Genomic DNA, 25,242 nt, shown 5'->3' with positions numbered 1-25,242 from the left:
CCTGGAATTCACTCTGTAGTCCCAGGCCTGTCTCAAACTCAGTTATACCTCTACCTCTTCCTGAACCAGGGACTAGAATTTGAAGTTTTGTGCCAGGTGTAGTGGTGAACATCTTTAATCCTGGCCCTTGGGAGGCAGAGGTAGGATAATTGCAGTGGGTCCAAGGTTACCCTCAAACTACATAGTGAATTACAGGTCAGCCTAGGCTAGAGTGAAACCCTACCTCAAAATACCAAAAATAAAATAAAATAAAATAAAATAAAATAAAATAAAATAAAATAAAATAAAATAAAATAAAATAAAATAAACCCAAACAAAACAAAATTTGATGTTTCTTGAGAGCACAGGAGACAAACTTCTAGAACTTGCTGGCATGCTTTTTTGTGTGTTGGCAAGGGTTACTGAAGACTGAACCTAGGACCTTACACATTCTACTATTCTCAGACCAGGACTAGGGTTTTTTTGTTTTTTTTTTTAAAGTTTCTTATTTTCATTTATTTGACTGAGAAAGGGGGGGGGGTAAGGAAGAGGGAGGGAGGGAGGGAGGGAGGGAGGGGAAGAGAGAGAGATTGGGCATACCAGGGCCTCCAGCCACTGCAGACAAACTCCAGATGCATGCACCCCCTTATGCTCCTGGCTAAGATGGATCCTGTTTGCTTTATTTTAAAGATTTGAAGCAGGGTCTCACTCAAACCCAAGCCGAACTGGAACACACTCTGTAGTCACAGGCTGGCCTTCCTGTCTCCTGAGTGTTGGGATTAATGGTGTGTGTCACCATACCAGGCAGTATTTTTGTTGTTGTTGTTTTTGAGATAGTCTCACTCTGTAGTCCCAGAATGGTCTCCAACTCACAGTAATCCTCCTACCTCTAACTCTTTCTGCTTATTTACACAAATGAGTAGAAAGACGGGGGTGGGGGGGGTGGTGCTCACCAGGAGCCCCAGCCTCTAGAAACAAACTTCTAAGGAGTTGAACCTAGGCTCTTTGGCTTTGCAGGCAATCGCCTTAACCACTAAGCCATCTCTCCAGCACTCTTTGACATATTTTATTATGCTCAAATTTATTTCAACCTTTTTTTTGGGGGGCTATCCAAGGTAGTCTTGCTCTAGTGCAGGTTGGTCTGGAATTCACTATGTAGTCTCAGGCTGGCCTCAAACTTACATTAAAGGTATGTGACACAATGACAGGCCTTTACATTTACTTTAGAGGCTGAGTGTGTTAGCACAAGCCTTTGATCCTAACTGAGAAAGGAAGATCACCAGTTCAAGGCCAGCCTGAGGCTACAGAATAAGCTCCAGGTCAGCCCAGGCTAGAGTGAGCTACCTTGACAAACTAAAAACAAAGAAACAAAAACTAAAATAAAATATGGAGAAAGACCACGCCTGGACTAGGATACACAAGTGAGAAGTGATGGTGCCTATAAGTTATAAGAAGCCAACCCCAGTTTTAAGGTGGTTTTTATTATGACGAAGAGCCCTTTGCACACCCCACTATGAAAGATTAGGACTCCTAAAACACTACTAATACTACTTCTGGCTATTTGCAGTTAATTTTGGGGGGGAGTTTTCCAAAGTAGGGTCTCACTCTAGCACAAGCTAACCTAGAATTCACTATTTAGTCTCACGGTGACCTGGAACTCATGGTGATCCCCCTACCTCTTCCTTGTGTGCCACCACACCTGGTACTGCAGTTAATTCTTGTAAAAAGATTGTGCTAGCTATTGCTTGAATGGCCAACTGCAATTTTTTTTTCTTACTCAATGATGCAGCTATTTATCATTAGCTTGAGATTGATTACCTGGGTGGTCTGTGCATATCCTTGAGTTGGCTGGGCGGTGTAAGCACTGTAGCTGTAAAACAAATACAAGAACTGAATGTAGAATATTCTGATTCCATAGAAAGCCCTACCCTCTAAACCCATAAATCACAAACAAAATGTTGTAACAGACAGACTTACCCCTGCTGGGCTGCAGCTTGGCTGTAGGTACTATAATCTAGAGGGAACAAGAGAAAAAATAGCATAGTTAGCTAAAACAGGTGACTGGGAAAAAAAATGAGCAACAAATTCAAATAGCAAGGTTTAGAGTAGATCTATTAGCAGACACAAGCCCAAATCAGAACCATTTTCAACACCAAACCAATTAAGTCTAAGCCAGTTAAACTCAGAAAGTCTGCATACAGTGCTAGTTAATGAGGTCAAGATCAACTGAGGGTTATCTTGCAAGGTCCCCTGACTATTAGCCCATCTTAACTACTGGCTTTCAATTCTAACACATGATCCTAAATCATTATCCTAAGGCTAAAAAACCACCAGCACCATCAAACAGAGGTGCCACAAGCTCCCTACAAAAAGGAAGCATGCAGGCTTAAGATGGCTTGGTGGTTAAGGTGCTTGACGGTGAAGCCATGAACCCATGTTTGACTCTAGGTCCCACATTAGCCAGAGGCACATGCATCTGAAGTTTGATTACAGTGGCTTGAGGCCCTGGCACTCTTTGGCATTAAAAAAAAAAAAAAAAAAAAAAAAGGTTATGGGCTGGACAGACGGCTTACAGGTTAACCCACGTAAGCTAGATGAACAAGGTGGCACATGCATCTGGAGTTAATTAACAGTGGCTGAAGGTCCTAGTGTGCCCATTCTCTCCTCCCTCTCAAATAAGAAAAACTAAATTAAGCTGGGAGTGGTGATGACGCCTTTAATCCCAGCACTCAGGAGGTAGAAGTAGGAGGATCGCCATGAGTTAGAGGCCACCCTGACACTCCATAGTGAATTCCAGGTCAGCCTGGGCTGTAGTGAGACCCTACCTCAAAAAAAAAAAAAAATAAAATAAAATAAAATAGAGCTGGGGAGATGGACTAGTGGTTGAAGTGCTTGACTGCAAAGCCAAAGGACCCAGGTTCAATTCCCCAGGACTCAGGTAAGCCAGCTGCAGCACAAGGTGGCACATCATTCTTCTGGAGTTTGTTTGCAGCAACTAAAGGCCCTGGTGCACTCATTCCCTCTGCCTCTCAAATAAATAAACGAAAAGCCAGGCATGGTGGTACACACCTTTAATCCTAGCACTTGGGAGGCTGACGTAGGAGGACCGCTGTGAGTTCGAGGCCACCCTGAGACTATATAGTGAACTCCAGGTCAGCCTGAGCTACAGTGGAGACCCTACCTCAAAAAACCAAAAAGAAAAAAAGCATGCAATATTACAATGCTTAACAGACTGAAAATCAGTCAGATTCCCAAAACAACACTTATTTTATTTCTTTACTGGGGGGGGGGGGGGAGGTAAGAGAGAATGGGCCTAACCAGGCCCTCTCCTCATTGCCAACAAATGCTACACAAATGTGCCACCTTGTGCATCTGGTGCATGTGGTTACTGGGGAAATTGAACCTGGGCCATTAGGGTTCACAGGCAAGTATCTTAACCACTAAGCCATCTCTCCAGTCCCTAAAATCTTTTTTTCTGAAGACAGGGTCATACCATAACTTGTGGCAATCCTCCTGCCTCAGCCTCCCAAATGCTGGGATTACAACAGATATGAGCCAATAATGTCTTGCTTTTATTACTCATCACTTTAGCAGATGAGGCCAGCTACAAGTCCTACTCCAATGATGGTGTAACGGAATGGCAGAAACCAAGAGGATAATCATTCCAATCAAGTAAAAAGAAGGACTTGCTGACTGCCAGTGCTATACCTGTTGAGTAACTCAAAAATGAGAAATCTGACCAGTGTGGTGGTGCATGCTTTTAATCCCAGCACAGGAGGCACAGGTAGGAGGATGCCTGTGAGTCTGAGGCCAGCCTGGGCTAGAGTGACCAAAAAACAAACAAAAGTTCAGAAATCCTTGTGAAGCCAAGTTAAGGGCTGGGATTATGTATTAGAACACGCCTGGCATGTGCCAGACTCTGGTTCCTCCCCAACAACACAATACACAAAAGGGAAGACAAGTTAAGGAGAATCTGGAAAATGCATCTAATCTGGGGGGGGGGGGGGGAATTTTAGGGCCAGTGTGGTAGCGCCAGGCTTTAATCCCAGCCCTACATCGGGGAATTCCAGGTCACTGTGAGACCGTTGGGGGGGTGCACTATTGTCTCCTAAAACCTCGTGATCTAGAGACTAGGTAGGGCCTCACTCTAGCCCAGGCTGACCTGGAATTCACTATTATGTAATCTCAGGGTGGCCTCGAACTCATAGGGATCCTCCTACCTCTCTGCCTCCAGAATGCCGAGATTAAAGGCATGCGTCACCACAGAAGGCTTCTGAACTTTTTTTAAGTCTCAATTTTGCTTCTAAGTCCTCCTCTATTTTTTTTTACCATATGAAATTTACCAAAAAAAAAAAAAAAAAAAGAAAGAAAAAGAAAATATCTAGTATACTGAGGTGCCCAGTAATTAAGGTGGGGGGGGGAAGGAGAGCAGCACACTACTGCATTTAAGTCACATAAATTTAGGGCTTTTTTTGTTCATTTTTATTTGAGAGCGACAGAGAGAGGGGGAGGAGGGAGGGAGAGATTGGGCAGGTCAGGGCCTCCAGCCACTACCAACGAACTCCAGATGCGTGAGCCCCCTTGTGCATCTGGCTAATGTGGGTCCTGGGGAACTGAGCCTCGAACCGGGGTCCTTAAGCTTCATAGGCAAGCACTTAACCACTAAGCCATATCTCCAGCCCAAGTTTAGGACTTTTTAAGGCAGTTTTAAACCTATTATTTCTATTAATCCTGCCCCGCAACTGCTTCCAAATCCTATAGCACTCAGAAGGCAGAGGTAGTAGGATCACGGAGAGTTTCAGGCCACCCTGAAACAGTGAATTCCAGGTCAGCCTAGACTACAGTTAAGCCCTACCTTGAAAATCAAAACAAAAAATAAAATAAAAGTCAAATACAAAACTTCCTTCCAGGGCTGGAGAGATGGCTTAGCAGCTAAGCGCTTGCCTGTGAAGTCTAAGGACCCAGGTTCGAGGCTCGATTCCCCAGGACCTCCGTTAGCCAGATGCACAAGGGGGCGCACGCATCTGGAATTCGTCTGCAGTGGCTGGAAGCCCTAGCGCGCCCATTCTCTCTCTCTCTCTCTGCCTCGTTCTCTGTCTGTTGCTCTCAAATAAATAAATAAAAATAAGCCAAAAAATAAATTGAAAAAAAAAAAACTTCCTTCCACACGGCCTTCATAAAATGAAGATACCAACAAAATAACTAAAAATATAACTTCACAATTTTACAGAGGTTTCTGTGCAAATGACTTTTGAGTCACTGGCATGTAAGTTCAATGGTTACAAGACAACTTTTACCCAAGAGCAGTTATGTAAAATTTAAAACTGGCAAAGCTGATATGGAACAGCTAATGACCTCAGATCAGTGTGAAACCAAAGGATTTGGCTGGCTAAGAGGGGTGACATTTTTTTTTTTCCATGAGAATTCTTTCTTTCCTTTTTTTTTTTTCTTAGAATTCTTGTTTATATATCTAACACAGCACACCAATATCCTATAGTTTGGCCACATCACACACACTGGTCAGATTAGTCAAGGTTTTAATGACCAAACACGCAGCAAACGACTCCACTAAAACACAGCACAAATCTGGTGTGGTGGCGCACACCTTTAATCCCAGCACTCAGGAGGCAGAGGCAGGAGGATCGCCTTGAGTTCAAGACCACCCTGAGACTACATAGTGAATTCCAGGTCAGCCTGGGGTAGAGGGAGATCCAACTTAAAAAAAAAAAAAAAACAGGCTAATGGGATGAGATGGAGAAAGGGTAGGAAGCTTTAGAAAACTGATAGTATTACATTTCTCATTCTGAATGGTGATTGACTGGGGTCTGCACTGTAATTCTATTTAACTGGACATTATATTGTGGGATTGCCCAGGCAGTGGCATCATTACTTTAGGGCAGTCACTACCCAAGCTGTAGAGTAGGGGCTACATAATGCATTAAAGTCAAACTTTGCAGGGACCAAAATGCTTTGCTGCAAGATCCAAAGGAGTTCAAGAAACGTTTAAGGGACACACGCCTTTAATCCCAGCACTCCAGAGGCAGGAGTATCACCATGAGTCCGAGGTCAGCCTGATAGGTCAACCTGGGCTACAGCAAGGCCCCACCTCAGAAAAAAAGAAAGAAAGAAAGCCGGGCGTGCTGGCACATGCCTTTAATCCCAGCAATCGGTAGGCAGAGGTAGGAGGATTGCCATGAGTTCAAGGCCACCCTGAGACTCCATAGTGAATTCCAGGTCAGCCTGGGCTAGAGTGAGACCCTACCTCGAAAAAGAAAAAAAGAAAAAAGAAAAGAAAGAAGCCGGGCGTGGTGGCGCACGCCTTTAATCCCAGCACTCGGGAGGCAGAGGTAGGAGGATTGCCGTGAGTTCGAGGCCACCCTGAGACACTATAGTGAATTCCGGGTCAGCCTGGACCAGAGTGAGACCTTACCTCGAAAAACCAAAAAAAAAAAAAAAAAAGTTTAAGGAGCTGGAGAGATGGTTTAGCGCTCAAGGCACTTGCCTGCAAAGCCAAAGGGCCCACATAACGCCAGATGCACAAGGTGGTCCAAGTGCCTGGTGTTCATTTGCCTGGCGAGTCCATCCTCTACCTGCTTCTTTCTCAAATAAATAATTTAAGGGTCTGGGAAGATGGTCCAGCAGTTAGAGGCACTGCTTGCAAAGCCTACTGGCTCAGGGTTCGACTCCCCAGGACCCACATAAAGCCAGATGCACAAAGTGGCACATGCATCTGGAGTTTGTTCCATTTGTGGCAGCTAGAGGCCCTGGTGTACTTTTCTCTTTCTGCTTGTTAACTTAAAAAAAAATGTACTGGACTGGAGAGATGGCTTAGCGGTTAAGGTGCACACCTGCCAAGTCAAAGGACCACAGTTTGATTCCCCAGGCCCCATGTAAGCCAGATGCACAAGGAGGCGCATGCATCTCGAGTTTGTTTGCAGTGGCTGGGGGCCCTGGCGCGCCCATTCTCTTCCCCTCTCTCTCAGCTTCTTTCTCTCAAATAAATAATTAAATATAAAAAATTTTAAAAAGCTGGGCATGATGGTGCACGTCTTTAATCCCAGCACTCGGGAGGCAGAGGTTCAAGGATTGGTGAGTTCGAGGCCACCCTGAGACTATATAGTGAATTCCAGGTCAGCCTAGAGTGAGATCCTATCTGTGGGTGGGGGATAGAGCAGCTTAGCTCAATTTTTATGTTTTGTAGAAAAATAAATAAGTTCTATTAAAATTATGTGATTCTCTAAAGATCCTATGACAAGGTCTAATACTGTGTAGGTATCAGCAAATAGGGTTTAAGCAAAGTTGACTGAAAAGAGGCATGCCCTGCCAGGCAAAAATTACAGTGTAAAAATTTTGTCTCCTCAAGCTTTAGCTGGCTGCAGAGGGGCTGAGGCGCACTGCAGAACCACTTTCCACATTTTAGAACGTGCTATCTGGGAGTCTTCTCTATGGGCACTCTTGGTCTGACATCAAGAATCAACATTTGAAAGCCAGGCATGGTGGTGGATGCCTTTAATCCCAGCACTCCTGAGGCAGAGGTAAGAGGATCACCGTGAGTTCGAGGCCATCGAGGCCACCCTGATACTACATAGTGAATTCCAGGTCAGCCTGGCTAGAGTGAGATCCTACCTCGAAGAAAAAAAAAAAAATCAACATTTGAGCTGGAGGGATGGCTTAGTGCTTAAGGGATTTGCTGGAGAAGACAAGGGTCTCAGGTTCAATTCCCCAATACCCTCATACAGCCAGAGTTCCGTTGCAGTGGCTGGAGGCCCTTGTGCACCCATTCTGTCTCTATCTCTGCTTGCAGAAATATTTAAATAGATAATCAACACTTAGCTGTACACTGACCACCACGTAGTGCAGGCAGAGTTCTTTAATTATAGTGCTGGATGCTTGATTTTTTTTTCAAAAGGAATAACCTAAGAGCTTTTTCCATGTCCCCTTTTTCTTCTGAAGCCTAGATATCGGGTCACTAACACATCCTGAGACATAAAAATGCTACAGCGCACCCATAACCTATGCCGAAATGCTACACTCATTTGCTTCGGGGTGCTAAGGACTTCCGGCATCCATCAATCTCATTCCCACGAGTTCTAACCGTGGCCTTTCCGAGTCCGCTACGGGTCGCCTGTCCTTGGCTTCAAAGCGTCTAAGAAATAAACCTTCTGGCCGAGCAGGGCACACGAGAAACGCGAATAAGGGAAAGCTGGGCCGGGGCTTTTTTTTGTTCCCTCCTGGGTCCAAAGCTGCATTTTTATCCCTCTGGGTAGATAGGATTCTGCTCTCCCAAGCCAAACCCGGGCTGAGGCCTTGTTATACAACCGCTCTCCCTCCTCCTTGACTGAGAAGGGAGCCCGGGAAGCCCACTTGCTTTCTGGGGTAGGGAAGGAGATGGGGTTAACAAACACATGATGATCAAAAAAAAAAAAATCCAAGCCGCCCAGGGGTTGGCAGCACATTAGAGGGTCCCGCTCAAGAAAAAAAAAAGGGGGGGGGAGAGGGCCAAGAGGCCCAAATTGGTTTTGGGGCTGGAAGCCACGGTGGGGGGAAGGGAACACGACACAGACGACCAGGCCTGAAGCATGATGTGGGCTTCTGCTCCTAGGCCAGCGCTCCTCAGCTCACAAATCTAACATACCATTTAAAAAAAAAAATTTTTTTTTTGAGAGAAAGAAAGGCAGAAGGAGAGAAAATGGGCGCGCCAGGGCCTCCAGCCACTGTAAATAAACTCCAGATGATGCATGCGCCACCTTGTGCATCTGGCTTTATGTGGGTCCTGCAGAATCGAACCCCGGTCCTCAGGCTTCGCAGGCAAGCGCCTTAAGCCGTTAAACCAACTCCCCAGCGCCCCCTTCTTTTTATTTGTTTGCTTTTTTACTCGGGGTTTCTCCATAAGGAACGGTGGTCCCTAAGACTAGGGCTGCACCCCCTCCCCCAAGGAACCTCAAGGAGAGAGGCCGGGGGCCCGCGGCATTATCGAGCCTACATCGTGCATACCCCCCCCCATCCAACACACACATACCGCGCGTGCGCGCGCCCTCGAGGTGATGGGCGCCAGGCCCAGCCGCGCGCTTCACCCCCCGGAGGCTCCGCCCACGTGGCGGGAGGCCCGGAGCACCGGTGGTTGTTTAGGGGGGAAACCCCACAACCGCCACACAATGGAGCCAAAGGCGGCCCCCCCCGACCCCCGAGCCGTTCCCGCGGCAGCGAGGTTCCCCCTCTCCAGCGCGCGCTCGCGCCGGAAGGTTCCAGAACCAGCCCGCCGGTGTGGGGGGGGGAGGGGAAGGGAACGCGGACCACCCGCTCCCCCCCAACCCCCGGGGCCTCTTGCAGGCAAACCTCTAAACCCTTCTCGACAACTCCACTCTGTTGTGACCCCTACCACTCCCAGAGACCAAGAGTTACGGGCGCCCACGCGGCCGCCGCCGCCGGCCACACCGCACTTCCACTCCACTCACCCGTGGACGCCATTTTCTCTCCTTCCTCCTCGTTCTCTCAACGTCCGTCTCCCTCTCCCGTTTCCCCCTCCCCGCCTAGGCGGAGCACTGCGCAGGCGCGAAACCCGCAACCTCGGGCGCTACCATTGGGCCAGCCCGCGGAGGGGGGAGAGCGTGTGGGGAAGGGCGGGATGAACCACTAGTTCTGTCGTGCTTCGCTCCGCAAACCGTCGGCCCCAAACCTTTCTAAAAAAAAAAAAAAAAAAACACAAAAAAATCGAACGTGACTCGTGGGTCAAAGTAACATCTTAGCGCGGGGGGTGCGGGGTGCGGGAGGCCGGGCCGGCGAGCGGGTGTCGGTGTCGAAAACCGGAACGCTTTCCCTGCACGAGGCTGGGTGGTTTAGGAATGGTTACGTCCGCAGGCTCTAAGGGAGCGTCTCGGAAGATCAGGCCCTGGAGGGAAACGGAGGCCGGCGGGAGGGCGGGCTGGGGCGAGGAGCAGGGCTGGGGGAAGGGATCTGGGCCTAGAACAACTGCTGACTAATCGGCGGCGACGGGATCACGTGCCCCCAACTCCCCCCCCCCCCCACACTCCCCGGTGTACCCGCGATGGGTTTTTTGGTGGGGTTGCCTGGATCTGGGCCGGGGAGCTGGAAAAGCCCAACTCCCAGCCGCCGGGAGCCGTGCCGGGGCCTTGCGGGGTGGGTGTGCTCCGCGGTGAGTACCGCGGACGCGTGGCCCGAGCCGGCGGGGGGAGGGGCCGAGGCTGGTCGGTGGGCTTGGGTAAGGGAGATCCCCTAAGCCCTAGCCATGATGTGCCTGCCCCCCCCCACCACCACCACCATGGTCGGGGTTGAGAAAGCCTTTAAATCACTCCCTCATTCCGCAACCCTTGTTTGAACAGAAGGGGGTTAATTGAGGCCCCGGAAATTTGAGTAAAGTCACAAAGCTGAGTTCGACACAGAACCTGGGACTTCCCCCACCTTGTGCACCACCTGGAAGAATCTACCTTGTCCCTTTGTCTTTCCATTTCGACCTCACGGCTTCCCAGTAAGGTAGGCATAGGGTCTGATGGTGCCCAAGAGACTGATGGGGTTGCAGATAGAGCTCCATGTTAGAGCGCTGGCCTAACATGCCGGAGGCCGTAAGTTCAATTCCCAGCACCGCCAAAAGGAACAAAAAAAAACAAACAAAAAAATCCCTGAGGTCCAGAGGGTTCAAGAAGTCAGTTCTTAAAACTGGGCGTGGTGGTGCACGCCTTTAATCCCAGCACTCAGGAGGCTGAGGCAGAGAGGATAACCGTGAGTTCGAGGCCACCCTGAGACTACACAGTGAATCCAGGTCAGCCTTGACTAAAGTGAAACCCGAAGAGCCAAAAAAAAAAAAGAAGTCAGTTCTTAAACCCGGTGTGGTTGAGCATGCCTTTAATCCCAGCACTTGAGAGGCAGAGGTAAGAGGATCATTGTGAGTTCGAGTATCCACCCTGAGACTACATAGTGAATTCCAGTTCAGCCTGGGCTAGAGTGAGACCCTACCTCGAAAGCAACAACAATAATAAAAAAAAAAAAGTCAGTTCTTTGTCTTGAACTTGGCGATTTTCCTACCTCTGCTTCCCAAGTGCTGGTACTCAAGGGGTCCACCACCACGCCTGACTAAGTTCCTCTTACTAAGGACAGCAGGGTGGGATGGTTGCCAGGGTGCAATAGGTAGCTTTACCAAGTGACCTACCTCTAGGTTAGGTTGACATCTGTCTTCTTTCCTGAGCCCCAGAGGGGAAGAAGGGCAGAGATCACCCCAAAGCCCTGAGGTACCAGGGTGGGGCAGTTGTGAGGGTACAAAAGGAAGTTTTTTTGGTTTTTGGACGTAGGGTCTCACTCACTCTGGCCTTGAACTCAAGGCGATCCTCCTACCTCTGTCTCCACCCCTGGCAAGGAAGTTCTTTTATTTAATATTTATTAATTTATTTGAGACACACACAGAGAGAGTGCGCATGCCAAGGCCTCTAGCCACTGCAAATGAACTCCAGTTGCATGTGCTACCTTATGCATCTGGCTTTCGTAGGACCTGGAGAATCAAACCTGGATCCTTAGGCTTTGTAGGCAAGTGCTTTAACCACTAAGCCATCTCTCCAGCCCGCAAAAGGAAGTTTTATTAGGTGTCCCTGACTCCAGGTAAGGCTGATGCTGTCGTCTATCTGTCTGCTCTCCTGAACCTCAGCCCAGCCCCAGAGTGGGAAAGGCAGAATCCACCCCAAATCCCTGAGGGGGACCTGCCAAGCTCATATCTTTTTTTTTTTTTTTTTTTCTAGGTAGGGTCTCACTGTAGCTCAGGCTGACCCGGAATGCACTCTGGAGTCTCAGGGTGGCCTCGAACTCATGGCAATCCTCCTACTTCTGCCTCCTGAGTGCTGGGATTAAAGGCATGCGCCACCACACCCGGCTCCAAGCTCATATCTTTTGGTGAACACACAAAGCCTTGGATGTGTGCAGGGAGTACCCTGGGGATAGGAGAAACCTCTCTCCCGCGATGAACTCAAGACTGTCTTATCTAAGGAGACAGGCCAACCTGTGCTCATTAGGATAAGATCCATGATGTGGGAAGGGGATATTTGAACTAGAGCTAGGTATCTGTGCCTTAAGTAGATTGTTGGGATGGAGGGGTAAGACGTTGCAGGCCCAAGAGATTTTCACATTATTTTTCCTTGCAGGACAAGCCTTTGGCCAGGAAGGTTGGGCAGCCTTCTTGTCTCTCAGGGTTCTGCTTGGTTCCCTAAATCAGCTCAGTAGGAATCCTGAGACAGAGGCCTGCCCAGGGCTGAGGGGCTGCAGCTGGGCCTGGAGGACAGGCCAGTGGGGCCGGGCATATGGGGGAGGAGGTGTGGAAGTACAGGAAAGAAAGCTTTGCTCTGTGGGCTGGGAACAACCAAGTTCAGAGGCTGGAGCTTGGTGCAGCTAGGCAGGGGCCACCACCTCCTCCTTGAAGCCTTTCCTCAGTAGCTACATATGCCTCCCACAGATAATGAGATGGATTTTGGGTTTTCTAAACAAGAGCTATGGGCCAAACCAGGTGAGGTAGTTCAAGTTTGTAGTCCCAGCACTTAGGTGGCAGGATCTCAGGTCAGGCTGGGGCTGGCTGGATAGATTGATAGAAGGGGAGAGGGAGAGGGAGGGGAAGGGGAAGAAGAAAGCTTGTGGCCTCAACTTATTTCTTTTTGTCATCATTCTGTAAACCCCATTTAGGCCTCAATCCTGGGCCACTTTGTAAGGCTCAGACCCTGTGACTCCTACTGCCCCTCCTTCAGTCCTCCTTCCGCACCTCCTCCCCAATCTGCTTGCCCATTGGCTGGCAACTGAGGCCCTCTGAAACCTCTAAAGCTTGGTACACCAGAGGGAAAGGGAAACAGAAAGCTAGAGCCAGTTCTGAAGTGGCCATCCCTCTTTTTTTGGCAACCAGGGACCCCAGTTCAACCTTCCTGGCCTTCTCTCCACCCAAGATTCCTCTTCAGGGTTCATCCAACTTTTTTTGTCTGGCTTTTTGAGGTAGGGTCTTGCTCTGGAATTTACTATGTAGTCTCAGGGTGGTCTTGAACTCACAGCGATCCTCCTACCTCTGCCTCCTGAGTGCTGGGATTTAAGGCATGTGCCACTATGCCAGGCCCAACTCTTTTTTTTTTTTTTTTTTTTTCAAGGTAGGGTCTCACTGTAGCCCAGGCTGACCTGGAATTTACTATGTAATCTCAGGGTGGCCTCGAACTCATGGCGATCCTCCTACCTTTGCCTTCTGAGTGCTGGGATTAAAGGCATGCGCCACCACGCCTGACAAGGCCCAACTGTGCATCTGGTACTGGGGAATCAAACTCGGGTTTGCAGGCAAGAACCTTAACTGCTGAGCCATCTCTACAGCCCTGTTTTGTTTTGTTTTGTTAATCTGGCTTTATGTGGGTACTGGGGAATCAAACCTGGGTCTTTTGGCTTTGCAAGTAAGTGCCTTAACTGCTAAGCCATCTCTCTGGCCCCTGTTATTTTTTGAAACAGGGTCTCCTCTAACTCAGGCTGGCCTTGGGACTCCCTGTGTAGCTGAGGATGACTTAGGACTCCTGACTCTCCTGACTCCACTTCCCAAGTGCTGGGGATTCCAGGTGAGCATCACCACTCTGGACCCCATTGGGACTCCTTATGTGTGTCCCCTTCCCATCCCACACATGGGCAGGGGAGGTGGGAAGATGGCTAATTTAGGGCCTGAGCCCTGCTGTGTCCAAAATGCCGGGCAGGCCCTTGCAGCTTCAGTTTGCATTTCTGTCCAGCGGGGCTGTAAATAAAGTAGTTGAGAGGAAGCTGTTGATACCCCCAGCACACAGCTCCGGGATCCTGCTGTTTGATCACCCTCCACTAAGCTATGCGTACCAGGGACTCTTCTGGTCCACTGTCATCGGCCCCTGCGCTGCCTCTGGCCTCCTCTGTCCTGATGGTGCTGCTGAGTAGCCTGTGGTTGTTGGGGGCTGGGCCCAGCCTCACACTGGCCCCAGAGTCGCTGCTGGACCCTTGGCAGGGTGAGGACCAATGCCTGGACCTTGGGGGAGGCTGGAGACTTACTGTAGGGCCTCCTGAGACTGGTTAGCAGGGGCATCATATACCTAGCAGTGGTCTGGGGAAGTGCCATGGGGAAGGTTAGCCTTCAGAGCATGCCCGCCTCATCCACAGCCAAGGAGAGCAGAGGAGCAAGCTGGGCTGGGTGGAGAGCAATGGGCAGGCATTCTCTTCCAACAGCATCCGTTTTCCACCAGCTTTCCCTGAAAACTGTAGAGTTTTTACTATGTAGTCTCAGGGTGGCCTTGAACTCATAGTCCTCCTACCTCCACCTCCTGAGTGCTGGGATTAAAGGCATGCGCCTCAAGTTTTTGTTGGTTTTGTTTTGGGTTTGGTTTTGGTTGAGCATGTGCTTTCCAATCACAGCAACTCCAGGTCTCATTTGGCCAACCCCAGTGACGTTCAGAGACGTTAAGCAGTTTGCCTTAAGCCACACAGCTTTGTGAGTAGTGTGGTTCCGGGAGGCAAGCTCGTTAGGCTTGTGCCCTCAACCAGATAGGAAGGATTTGGTAAATGTGTTTGCTGAGCAGCTTGCGACCAAGCACTGTACTTGATCACTGGAAGAATGAGTGTTGGGCACCTATAACATAACCAGGGAGTAGTTGTGGTGTCTGGAAGCCCTTGGTCCCCTCGAGCAGTGATTAGGTGATAGCACTGGGTATACTGGCACCTGGGGAGGTGAGGCTGGCCCAGAAGGTGGCCCTGATGGAGGATAATCCATGCTTCAGACTGCTTTGAAGGTGAGGATCATTGAGTCAGCATTTAAGTCCCTTCTCTTCCCCCAGTACACCGGCTGCTGACCCATGCTCTGGGTCACACTGCATTGCCAGGCCTGCTCCTGAGTCTGCTGCTCCTGCCCGCTGTGGGCTGGCGGCAGGAATGCCGCCTGGGCACACTGCGCTTCCTGCACACCTCTGCCCTGCTTGCCCTGGCCACTGGGCTCCTGGCTGTGCTGCTGGCAAGCCTTGGCGTGTCCGGTGCGGCTGGAGGCTGTGGATATATGCCCGTCCACCTGGCCATGCTGGCAGGGCAGGGTCACTATCTTGAACGGTCCCGGGGGGTGCTGCCGTCATGGCTGTTGCCCTGGCTACTACTCGCCTTGACCCTGTTGCTGAGCTCTGAGCCGTCGTTCCTGCAGCTCCTTTGTGGTCTCCTTGCTGGCCTGGCCTGTATCCTTTGTGTGAGCTCAGGGCCCCTGTGGACTTGTGGCTGGGTCTCCTGGATGTCTGAGAAGTGGCACACTGAGCCACTGAGAAGTGGTACTCCGGGTGCTTCTTACTCTGAGCCATGCTTTAGGCTAGGGACAAGTCATGGCTAAGTGGAGGTGTCAGTTACAGTCGAAAGGGCCAAGGGATGTCTGAGGAGTCACTAGCCTGGGTCTTGTGTGAAGATGGCCATGTAAGCCAAGACCCACAGGAGGAAGGGTCCAGCTGAAGAGAAGTAAAAACAGTGGGTCAGGCACAGGGCGCAGCAAAAGGAAAGGCTAGGGGCTAGAGTGAGCCTGGAGCGCTCTTGAGATCCGAGAGGGCCAGCCGGTGGTCCATGGTACGGATGCAGTAGACTAGACCTGTGCTTCCAAGATGCAGGAAAATAGCCACTGCAGGGAACAGGCTGACCCCCTGCAGCCCTTCGGCTGTCTCAGGACCCTGATGGGGACACCAGCTGCCCAAGCCTAGCTGAGGAGTCCCCTTGGAAGAAAAGCACACAGGGCCATGGACACAGGGTCTGCGGGTGGCGGAGGCTGGGGAAGGTGTGATTTGGAGGAGGCACATGCGACTGTCCCTCTGAGTTGCAGGTCCCTTCAGGCAGGTCCCTCAGACCCTCGGATGACAGCACAGTTCCTGCAGGGCTGTAGCGAAGGGGACGAAGGGGACTCACCGGAGTGCTCAGCACACACCTGGCATGTGGCCTGGCCTACGGGACTCTGCCCCTCCCGCCCCCAGCTCATTTCACTTTTCCTTGACCAGCTGCCCTGCTCGGGGCAGACAGATGCCGCTGGGGCCTTCCAGTGGCTAGAGCTCTCGGAGCAGCGACTGCAGGTGCTGCATGAGGGTGTCCTGTGCAGGAGCCTGGCCCAGTGCTGGCCGCTGAGGCTCCTGCCTTTCCCAGGCAGCCTGGCTGAACTGCCTGTCACCCATCCCACCAGAGTGAGGTGAGGGTGACCCCGGGGCCCCTGCTCTGGAGCTGTAGCAGTGGCCGGCAGCCAGGCTCTCCTCTGTGTCTGTTCTTGCAGGCCCACTGCTCCCAGACCTGACCTGGCTTCCCCCAGGCCCCGGTCCCACAGCAGCAGCTCCACCCAGCCCACTCCAAGTCTGAGGCCTACGCAGCACACGTGGGACGGCTCCTCCGAAGAGGAGGGCCTGGACTGGACTGGGTCCAGCTTTGCCCCTGGGACTCCGATGTGGGCAGCCCTGGACGAGCAGCTGCTACAGGAGGGGATCCAGGCATCGCTTCTTGACGCACCAGCCCAGAGCCCATCGTGGCTGTCCAAGTCCTCTGTCTCCTGTCTGCGGTGAGACAGGTTGGGCAGGGGTGTGGACCCTGGCGGGAGGGGCATGATGCCCTAACACTCCTCCTCTTACCTCACAGGCTACAGCAGCTGGAACACATGGGCTTCCCCACTGAGCAGGCCGTGGTGGCTCTGGCAGCCACAGGCCGTGTGGAAGGTGCTGTGTCACTGCTGGTTGAAGGGTTGGTGGACACTGAGGCCCTGGTGGCAGAGGGGAGGGGCGGTCCTGCCCATCCCCAGGGCCCTGGGCCCTCCTAGCCCAGAGCATGTGGGGACCCAGGCCTGAGGCAGGTAGCTTGAGCCCCTGCTCTGTCTTAAGGGCTCTGTGAGGTAACAGGACACCCCTAGGGGCAGGCCTGACCCTCAGCATCTTGCCCTGGTACTTGCAGAGAATAAAAGCCAGTTTGTTTCAAGTCGGTCTCCCTGGTGCACCAATGTGTCTGCTGTACTGTGTCGGTGTTGGAGAGAATGAATGAATGAATGAATGAATAGCTGATAGTAGGAGGGCAGCTTCCAGGTGTCTGAGGACCCAGGATTCCTGCTAGGCCACCCTCCGGCCTCATGTCTCAGCCTAGATGGACCCTCCAGGCTGCCCTGTCCAGATACACAGACCAGGCAGGGTGGGATCAGACAGAAGGCCTTTATTGTCCAGTACATAGCAGTCCTTGGCATCTATCACAGACACGTGGAACAGGAGCCCCTCTTTTTGCATGTGCCACCCCAACCTGGGACATTGGAAAGGGTCTTAGGGCTCAGGGCAGAAATAAGGCAAGGAGTCCCTGACTGTCCAGATAGTCAAGTATTAAGCAGCCTGGACTCTGGTGGCAACCCAGCACCAAAAAATAAGGAGGGGCACAAGAGGCTTCCCGAGGTTTGGCAAGAGAAGAACAGACTGTCCCCCCTACCCCTGCATGTTCTGAGGGCCAGCAGAGTGCCAGCTCCCACTTAGACAGCCAAGACAGGAAGCCTCGTACCTCTGCTTCCTCCTTCAAAGCCCGTTTTATCCTATTTCACAGGGAAACTGAGGCCAGACCCACAAGTGGGCTTACTGATTGCCTAGGCTGCCACCTCCTCCAGTCCCTACCCCGTCTCCAACATGGACAGACTGTCAGACTGAGACCTGCGTACCCCTAAGGCCTAGGTAGCAGAGAGAACCCTGAGGACATTAATAAATAGGAACTGGCAGTTTCTGGAGGCAACTGGCCAAGTCCAGGCTTGGGAAGAAAGCCTGGTATGGAACCCCGAAGGGCCACCACTGCCCTCAGCCCTTCTCGCTGCGGCTCCTGGGGGCCACGATCCGATAGCTGGTTGCATGTCCTCCCCTCTTGCCCCGAAGGAGGCTGGGGGTGCCCGTGCCACCCGGGCCCATTCCGGACCCCAGCTCTGGTTCTGCTGGAGGGAATGAGGAAAGAGGTCATGTTAGGGGGGTTCACATGTATTGCCTGCCTTCCCTTGGCCCTCTGGGAAAGTGGCAGGGTCGGGCATTCTGTGACAGGTCCAACCTGGCATCCCAGAGGCAGAACTGTGGGAAAGAAGGGCACTTGCAGATTGGTTAGTGCCTGACCTCTCAGGCCCCGGCCCAGTGGGAACACTCAGGGCCATTCAGTGGCAGCTTCATTAAGTGGTATGACTAGACCTATACCACATTTACAGAAAAGTGTTCAGCATATGGGTGATGCTCTCTAAGAAAATTCTTTGAGGACTCCTACCCAGGTCATTAGGCTTTGCAGGTAAGCACTTCAACCACTCTCTCCAAGACCAGAAAGTTCCTTTGTGATCCTTCATTTGAATGAAGGTGTATCTGAAATCATCCCCATTTCATAGCCAGGTAAACTGATACTAAGGAACAGCTTTCCTTTTTCATGGACTAGGCCAATGTTGGGGGGAATGGGATTAAGGGAGCCACAGACTCTGTTTCTGATCTTGGGCAAACTGGACCCCTATCAGGGCCCCAGTTGTCTGATCTCTAAAGTCAGGGACACTCAGACTCTGAGAGCGTAGGCAGCTCCAGCAAGGACTGAAGTCAGTACCTATGGGGCAGTGGTGAGATGTGCTGTGTTTTGAGTTATCAGTAGAGCTCAATGAGTAAAAAAGTGACACCAGAGGATGCACTTCCTCATCCAGAGAGCCTACGACTGTCCCCTCAGTCCTCTGAAAGTCAGGTGAGCAGGTCAAGATAAGCTTTTGGGGACTGGAATGACAGCAGTTAAGGTGCTTGCCTGCAAAACCTAAAGGCCCAGGTTCAATTCCCCAGTACCCACGAAAGCTAGATGCACATGGTGGTACATGTGTCTGGAGTTCGTTTGTAGCAGCTGGGGACCCTGGTACACCCATTCTCTCTCAAATAAGTAATTAAACTCCTACAATAGGCTCTTTATAGTGAGATGAGAGCTTCAGGATGGGGACCTGGTGACGCCACCTTGTTCTGAGGACAGACATGTGGCACACCAGCTTCCCACTGGGGGCAGTTACAGGGAGTGGTTGTACTTTTGCCACCCTGACTGCTAGTGCCCATGTACATCAGGCCTGTGGAGCAGACACGTGTTAGGTCAGGACAAAATGGAGTCACCGAGGACAGCAGGAGAGCAACAGAGACACAAGGAAGTGGGTCATCCACATTCCTCAAGGAACCACTGAGGCCCTTTCTTGCCTAACCATGCCCTAGGTCTAGGTTTCCTGCCCCCTTATCTCTCAGGTCTGGCCACTGTTCCGGTCTCACACCCTATGGCTAATGCAAAGAACAAGAGTTCCTCCTCTTCCTCGCCTTCCCCCCACTTGAGGAGCTCTATATAAGCACTGTAGGTAATCTCAAAGTCGACTGCTCTGCCCTTGAGAGTCAGTCCTGACAGCTCGTGTTTTTGAATAAGTTTCCTTCTCTGCCTGAGTGGTCTCCGTGGTCTTGGTCACTCCCTAACCTTACAAGAGGTACATGCAGCCACAGTCGGGTGTCCCCTGCTCTATGTCAGGGAGCATGGGAGGAAGGTAACACAGGGCCCCAGCTCTCCAGCACCTGCTAGGCCCCACCATGTCCCAGTTATGTGGCCTTGGACAAGGCCATAGATTTTTTTTTTGAGCCTCATCTGGAGGATGGAGATAATATTTCCGTTGTCACTGCTGTCACACCCCCTGTGACAGCTGTGTTTAATGTGACCAGGAGCAGGGAGATGGTTTTCATGGTAAATGGCAGATCATTACAGCTGCTTGTGTGTTGTGGCTTCAACCCGGGTCTCCTGTAGGTCTAGTCATAATGAGTTGGTCATGGTATAATCAAATCTGTGGCCCTGGGTCTCCCCTGGGCCTCAGTCAGTACCTGGCCAGGCGGAAGTGTCAGCAAACCTTTGCTGATGAACCTTCTAGAATGGAGCCCTGGCGATTCCTGTGGCCCCAAGGGAGTCATGTGAGCCTTCTGAGTCTGTGTTTCTTTGGTGATAAAGTGAGTATTTCCGGGGCTGGAGATCTCACTTAGTGGCTTAGTGGTTAAGGCGTTTGCCTGCAAAGCCAAAGGACTTTGGTTTGATTCCCCAGGACCCACATAAGCCAGATGCACAAGTTGGTGCATCATGCATCTGGAGGCCCTGACATGCCCATTCTCTCCAACCCCATGTGTCTTTCTCTCTCTCTCTCAAATAAATAAATAATAAAATATTTTTTAAAAATGGGTATTGCCCACCTGACAAGCTTATGGTAAGGGCTAAAGATGATCAGCATAGACCTCCAGTGCAAGTGGCCCAGACAAGCAGAAGCCATTACTGGCAGTAACCTGCCACCTGCTATGTATATATACTGGGCTCAAGGGCAGGGTCCCTACCTCCCCCCCAGGACCAGGTCCCATCTCTCTCAGCTCCCTTTTTCCCACACTTCTTTCCCTAGGCCCCATACCAAGATGGCTTGAGCAACCTCACGCTCCAGGACTCGCGACCCCTGATGGGGCCCTCGGCCTTCCCAGGTGGCCGGCACATCCTCCCTGATCCATCAAAGACAGGAACAGATCCCAGGCCCCAGGAGCCCAAGGGTCCCTTGTACCTCTTGCCTTAATACTTCTCTGAGAAGAAAGCTGGAAAGGTTCTGAGAGTCTGGGATTTGGTCTTGATCCTTTATTCCCAATGGCCCCCTTAGGTCCCTTGGAGCCAGTGTGAGATAGAGGACCAACTAGTTTCCGCTCAGGAGCCTAGGTGTGCTTCCAAGGAGAACCTGGTCTCCTCTCCTCAGGTGGGGACAGGATTTGCATGGCTCCTCAAGTGACCATGGGGGAGGGGGCTCTAGGAGATAGTCCTTGATGTTTCTAGAATTTGGAGAAGTCAGACGGCTAGTGATTAGGAGGGGCTTTAGAAATAAATAAATAAATACATAATAAATAATAAAAAATAAATAATAAATTTAAAAATATTTTTTTTGAGGTAGGTTTTTGCTCTAGCCCAGGCTGACCTGGAATTCACCATGTTGTCTCTGAATAGCCTTGAACTCAGTGATCCTCCTCCTACCTCGGCCTTGCGAGTGCTCTCTCTCTCTCTCTCCTTTTTTTTTTTTTTTTGGAGTCAGGGTCTCACTTGATAGCATAGATCAGCTTCAAATTCACTGTTCTCCTGTCTTAGCCTCCTAAGTGCTGGGATCACAGGCCTGTGGCCACCCACATTCCAACCTCCTGATCTTGGCCCGTGTTATACTTGTTAGGGTTGTCCCTCCCACCTGTCATAATCAGGAATTTTTTTTTTTTTTGAGGTAGAGTTTCACTCAAGTCCAGGATGGACTGGAAATTCACTATGTATTCTCAGGGTAACCTCGAAGTCACAGCGATCCTCCTACCTCTGCCTCCCGAGGGCTGGGATTAAAGGTATGTGCCACCACGCCTGGCGATTTCTACTTATGCAAAGCAGAGGTGAGGCTGGATATGATATCAAGCCCTCTTTGTGCTTTGATTTGCACATGGGCTATGAGACAGGTGATGGCTGGAGAGGGTGAGGGGCAGCTGGAGGGGCCTTTTAGTGGGCAGGGGAGGAACAGCCCAGTCCTGTGGGTGGCCAATCCCTTCTTGCCAGCATCAGCCATGGACTTTGGTTTCAGACATCCTCAGTCTCACCCAGGGAACGGGCCGTGGGGCAGGGTAGTGCCCGCCCACTCCGGAGCCCAACCTCCTTCCAGACACCAGTCTACCTTCTTAGAACCCTCTCCTCGGTGTGGGGCTCTGCTCAGCCTTGGCCTTCACCTCAGTAACCGTGAGGAATAACTCTTACGAGCTTCTTGGCCTCTGTTCTTCCTCTGCCCACTTACTGTCCCACGACCCCTGGCTCAGCTGGTGGTCATCACTTTTTTTTCAGTAAGTTCCCCCTTTTTGCCACTGCCCATGGATGGACTGACTTCCTTCTCTCTATCCTTCTCTCCCCTCCCTTCCTCCCTCCTTCTCTCCTTCCTTCCACCCATCCCTGTAGATTGAAACCAGTGCTCTGGGCATGTGAGGCAAGTGCTCTACTCCCGAGTTACATCCCCAGCAGGCCAGAGGCATTTCTACACTCCACCACTTCCCATTTCTCCTTGGCCAGGCCTCCGCCAGCCCCCTAACTTGCTCAAGGACAGCGTCCCATGTATCTGATGTGTGGCAGCCTATACCTGCCAGCGTCTGGCAGAACAGTAGTTACTGGAGTCTTCACCATATCAGGATCCATTTGCTCAATGGATTGAAGGATGAAGAGTGACCAGCCTGGGGCCAAGCCCTTGGATGCCCAGGCCTGGTCTCAGGCCCTTCCTGGATGGGGCTGCCCCTACCTGCCCACCCTGCCATTACCTGGCCAGATGATGGCTTCTAGCAGGGTGACCCGTCTGGCCAGGAGCTCCAGCTGGGCCTGCTGCTGCAGGAAGCTCTGTAAGCTAGGAGCCTGATGGGAGATTGAGAAGAGCAAACAGTGCGGGTCTGGCCTCCAAGGGCTGGGCTGGGCTGGGCTGGGAGCTGCTGAGGGGAGCTTCAGGGCAGGAGCCTGAATCCATCTCCATCAGGGCTCAGTGTCCCCTCCTAAGGTAGGTACCTCTGCTTCCCAAGTGCTGGGATTAAAGGCGTGTGCCACTACGCTGCAGGGCGTAGGCCTGGCTATCTTGAATAGTCAGATAAGGAGGATCATAGCAGGAGTTAATACCAGGGGCCAGAAGGGTGGGTCTCATGAGAGCCTCTGGAGGCTTAGCGGGGAGGAGAGTCAGAACTGGTAGGCAGTGTATTACCCAGAGTCCTCTGGGGCCTGAATCTGGCTGTGTTACCCATAGTCCCCCCTGAATTGCCAGAGTCTAGTTACACTTCCTATAGGTCTGGAAACTGGCTCCCACGACTTGTCTAGAGCTGAGTGGAGTCTAGATCCATCAGCCATACTGCTCCCATGGACCTGAGCTCTGGCTGTATGACCCATGTGTTCCACACTGCTGGAGTTGCACTGTTACACACAGTCCCTTGCTGATCTGGAGTTTGGTTCCACTGCCCATAATTTCTTCCAGATCTTGAAATCTGTCATCTCTGATTCCCTGCAGGCCTCCTGGGAACCACATCACCCATAATGCCCAGAGGCCCATGGCTGGCCCCAGGGGTAGAGGTCCCTACGCAGAGAGGACCGGTCACTGAGGGACAGGTGACTTGGCCTCTCTTTCTTCAGCCTCTTGATTGGGCTCAAACCAGTTCCACCCCAGGAAGGCTTGGGGAAGGCTGGCAGACAGGGGCTGGGCTGTCTGTCCATCTGTCTGTCTCTACTCACCATAGAGCCCAATCATTGTTTCCAAGATTAAAACCCTCTCAGCTAAAATCTTCAAAGCCTCGCGTAGTTGGTGCAACCCCTCCCCCTGTGGAGGAAAGAGACAGATGCAGCCGTGATGGGGGCAGAAAGGGGACCCCTGCAAAGCCTGCTGGTGGCCCATGCCCCACTGGGACATGTACCTGCAGCCTAATACCACCTGCCGCAGCCCAGGGCCCACACACAGCCAAACGAGGCCAGGAGGATAGGAACCCCAGGCAGGTCGAAGCAAACCCTGACGCACCTTCAGCGTCCCATCTGATCCCAGCTCAGGAAGCCATGCTGCTCTGGGAGACAGCCCAGAGCCCACCATGCGCCTGCCCAAGGACATGCAGGATCAGCCTGTCCCCTAACCTCTCCACACGGTTCCTGCCACATCCCTGGGCCGCCTGTACTCTCGTTGAGTCATTTTGTTTTCTTCTGAGATAGGGTTTCACCCTAACCTGGGTTGATCTAGAATTCACTATGTATTCTCAGGGTGGCCTAGAGGTCCTCCTACCTCTGCCTCCCGAGTGCTGGGATTAAAGGCGTGCACCTTTTTTTAAAAATTTTTTTTCTACCATTTCTAGAGCTTGTCGGGGAGGAGGGCTCTGAAGATCCTCTGGTCTCTGCTTCTATGAAGGACCAGGGTTATAGGCCCTTATGACCATGCCCAGCAGTTTTATATAAGATTAAGCAGTCTCAGGACCCCTCAGGTCCCATCATACTTGTTCAGGAAATGTACTTAACTGCTAAACCATCTTCCCAGCCCCAGATTTATTTTCTGTCTGTGTGTTTTCATGTGTGTGTGGACACATGCATATGTGTGTGTGTGTGTGTGTGTGTACACGTGTATGCACGTGCATGTGAGGGCTGGAGGACAACCTGGGCAACCTCTGGAGTTGTTCATCAGGGAGGTTATTCAGGAAAACATCCATACTCTTTCAGGATGTATATGAAAGGGTTAGAGGAGAGATGGATGAAATGTGCTTTCAAGTGAATCAGGAACAAGTTCTACAAACACGTGAAGATAGAAAAACAGCGAATGTGTCAGGATGTTGATTGCTCCACATACAGGAAAGATAGGGAGATAAAAGTGGGACAACTTTGTGATATATCTGAAAATTTTTGAAGTAAAACTCTTCTTCTGTTTGTTTGCTTTTGTTTTTTTGAAGTAGGGTCTCGCTCTAGTCCAGGCTGACCTGGAATTCACTATGTAGTCTCAGGGTGGCCTTGAACTCATGATGATGCTCCTACCTCTGCCTCCCAAGTGCTGGGATTAAAGGCGTGCGCCACCATGCCCAGCTTTCAAAATAAAAATCTGATGGCAATGACTATTGGGGAGACCCAAAACTTGTCAAAGTGCTAAAAATAAGTTACTACTGAGTGCTCAGCGCTAAACGTGGTATCTATTATTACCACCTCCAAGGCTCAGGGAACACTGAGAAGAGGGGATAGAAAGAATGTACAAGCCAGAGGACGGGGAGGAGTGCTGTGGAGCGCTGTCTTTGGACATGAAGTGGTTGATGCATTCATGACCTCACCACAGCTGTTACGGTTACCTGCACAATTACTGGGCTCATCAACATTCCATCGGGGATGACGGAAAGCCAAAAGTAAAACAAAATCCCTCATAAACACACACATCAAAATAGAAGAGGGGGGCCGGAGAGATGGCTTAGCAGTTATGGCACTTGCCTGCGAAGCCTAAGGACCCGGGTTTGATTCCCCAGTACCCATGTAAACCAGATGCACGAGTCTGGAATTCGTTTGCAGTGTTTAAAGACCCTGGTGCACCCATTCTCTCTCTAGCTGCTTCTTTCTCTCCCTCTCTCAAATAAATAAAATTAAATAAGCTAAAAACAAGGCCAGGCATGGTGGCACATGCCTTTAGTCCCAGTACTCAGAGGCTGAGGTAGGAGGATCATTGTGAGTTTGAGGCCAGCCTGAGACTTCACAGTGAATTCCAGGTCAGCCTGGGCTAGAGCA

General features: G+C 51.1%; 3 protein-coding genes across 20 annotated transcripts in view; 1 reads left to right on the top strand and 2 right to left on the bottom strand.

Moving 5' to 3' along the window:
- The window catches only part of Ewsr1 (EWS RNA binding protein 1), a 33,505-nt gene extending 23,963 nt beyond the window's left edge, over positions 1-9,542 (bottom strand). For 2 of the 5 annotated variants that reach the window (XM_045133174.1, XM_004664034.2), the window contains exons 1-3: positions 9,435-9,542; positions 1,957-1,993; positions 1,798-1,849 (exon numbers count right to left, since the gene is read on the bottom strand). In XM_045133174.1, the coding sequence (XP_044989109.1) occupies positions 1,798-1,849; positions 1,957-1,993; positions 9,435-9,447 (102 nt within the window). In that variant the 5' untranslated portion in view covers positions 9,448-9,542. The remainder of the gene's footprint in view (positions 1-1,797; positions 1,850-1,956; positions 1,994-9,434) is intronic. The other 3 variants (XM_004664035.2, XM_004664036.2, XM_004664038.2) reach the window with 2 other exon arrangements.
- A 409-nt stretch (positions 9,543-9,951) lies between these two features.
- On the top strand, positions 9,952-16,923 carry Rhbdd3 (rhomboid domain containing 3). Of its 7 annotated transcripts, none has more exons than XM_045133176.1 (8): positions 9,952-10,116; positions 10,320-10,470; positions 13,450-13,553; positions 13,722-13,964; positions 14,787-15,170; positions 15,991-16,153; positions 16,235-16,513; positions 16,591-16,923. In XM_045133176.1, exons 4-8 carry the CDS (start codon positions 13,811-13,813, stop codon positions 16,766-16,768), a joined length of 1,158 nt encoding a protein of 385 aa, XP_044989111.1. In that variant the 5' UTR covers positions 9,952-10,116; positions 10,320-10,470; positions 13,450-13,553; positions 13,722-13,810; the 3' UTR covers positions 16,769-16,923. The 7 variants fall into 7 exon arrangements, with proteins under 7 accessions (XP_044989111.1, XP_044989114.1, XP_044989110.1 ...); XM_045133179.1 differs by having other exon boundaries at positions 9,953-10,132; positions 13,766-13,964; XM_045133175.1 differs by having other exon boundaries at positions 9,953-10,132.
- A 208-nt stretch (positions 16,924-17,131) lies between these two features.
- Positions 17,132-25,242, bottom strand: part of Emid1 (EMI domain containing 1) — a 47,433-nt gene continuing 39,322 nt past the window's right edge. Inside the window, exons 15-16 of one of the 8 annotated variants that reach the window (XM_045132509.1) lie at positions 23,239-23,323; positions 17,132-17,902 (exon numbers count right to left, since the gene is read on the bottom strand). In XM_045132509.1, coding sequence (XP_044988444.1) covers positions 17,772-17,902; positions 23,239-23,323 — 216 coding nt within the window. In that variant the 3' untranslated portion in view covers positions 17,132-17,771. Of the gene's footprint in view, positions 17,903-18,884; positions 20,001-22,289; positions 22,381-23,238; positions 23,324-25,242 lie in introns of those variants that run through there. The other 7 variants (XM_045132510.1, XM_045132507.1, XM_045132508.1 and 4 more) reach the window with 7 other exon arrangements.

The sequence above is a fragment of the Jaculus jaculus genome, chromosome 13 (genome assembly GCF_020740685.1).
Source record: "Jaculus jaculus isolate mJacJac1 chromosome 13, mJacJac1.mat.Y.cur, whole genome shotgun sequence".
Taxonomy (NCBI): Eukaryota; Metazoa; Chordata; class Mammalia; order Rodentia; family Dipodidae; genus Jaculus; species Jaculus jaculus.
Note: the sequence above shows the minus strand (reverse complement) of the source record. Positions and strands in the feature narration are given on the sequence as shown.

Excerpts from the sequence above, each read along its gene's own strand:
- Rhbdd3 (XM_045133176.1), top strand. The coding sequence starts at position 13,811 with ATGCGTACCAGGGACTCTTCTGGTCCACTGTCATCGGCCCCTGCGCTG. Across the intron at positions 13,965-14,786 it reads GCTGCTGGACCCTTGGCAGG|TACACCGGCTGCTGACCCAT; the intron begins GTGAGGACCAAT and ends CTCTTCCCCCAG. Across the intron at positions 16,154-16,234 it reads ACCCATCCCACCAGAGTGAG|GCCCACTGCTCCCAGACCTG; the intron begins GTGAGGGTGACC and ends CTGTTCTTGCAG.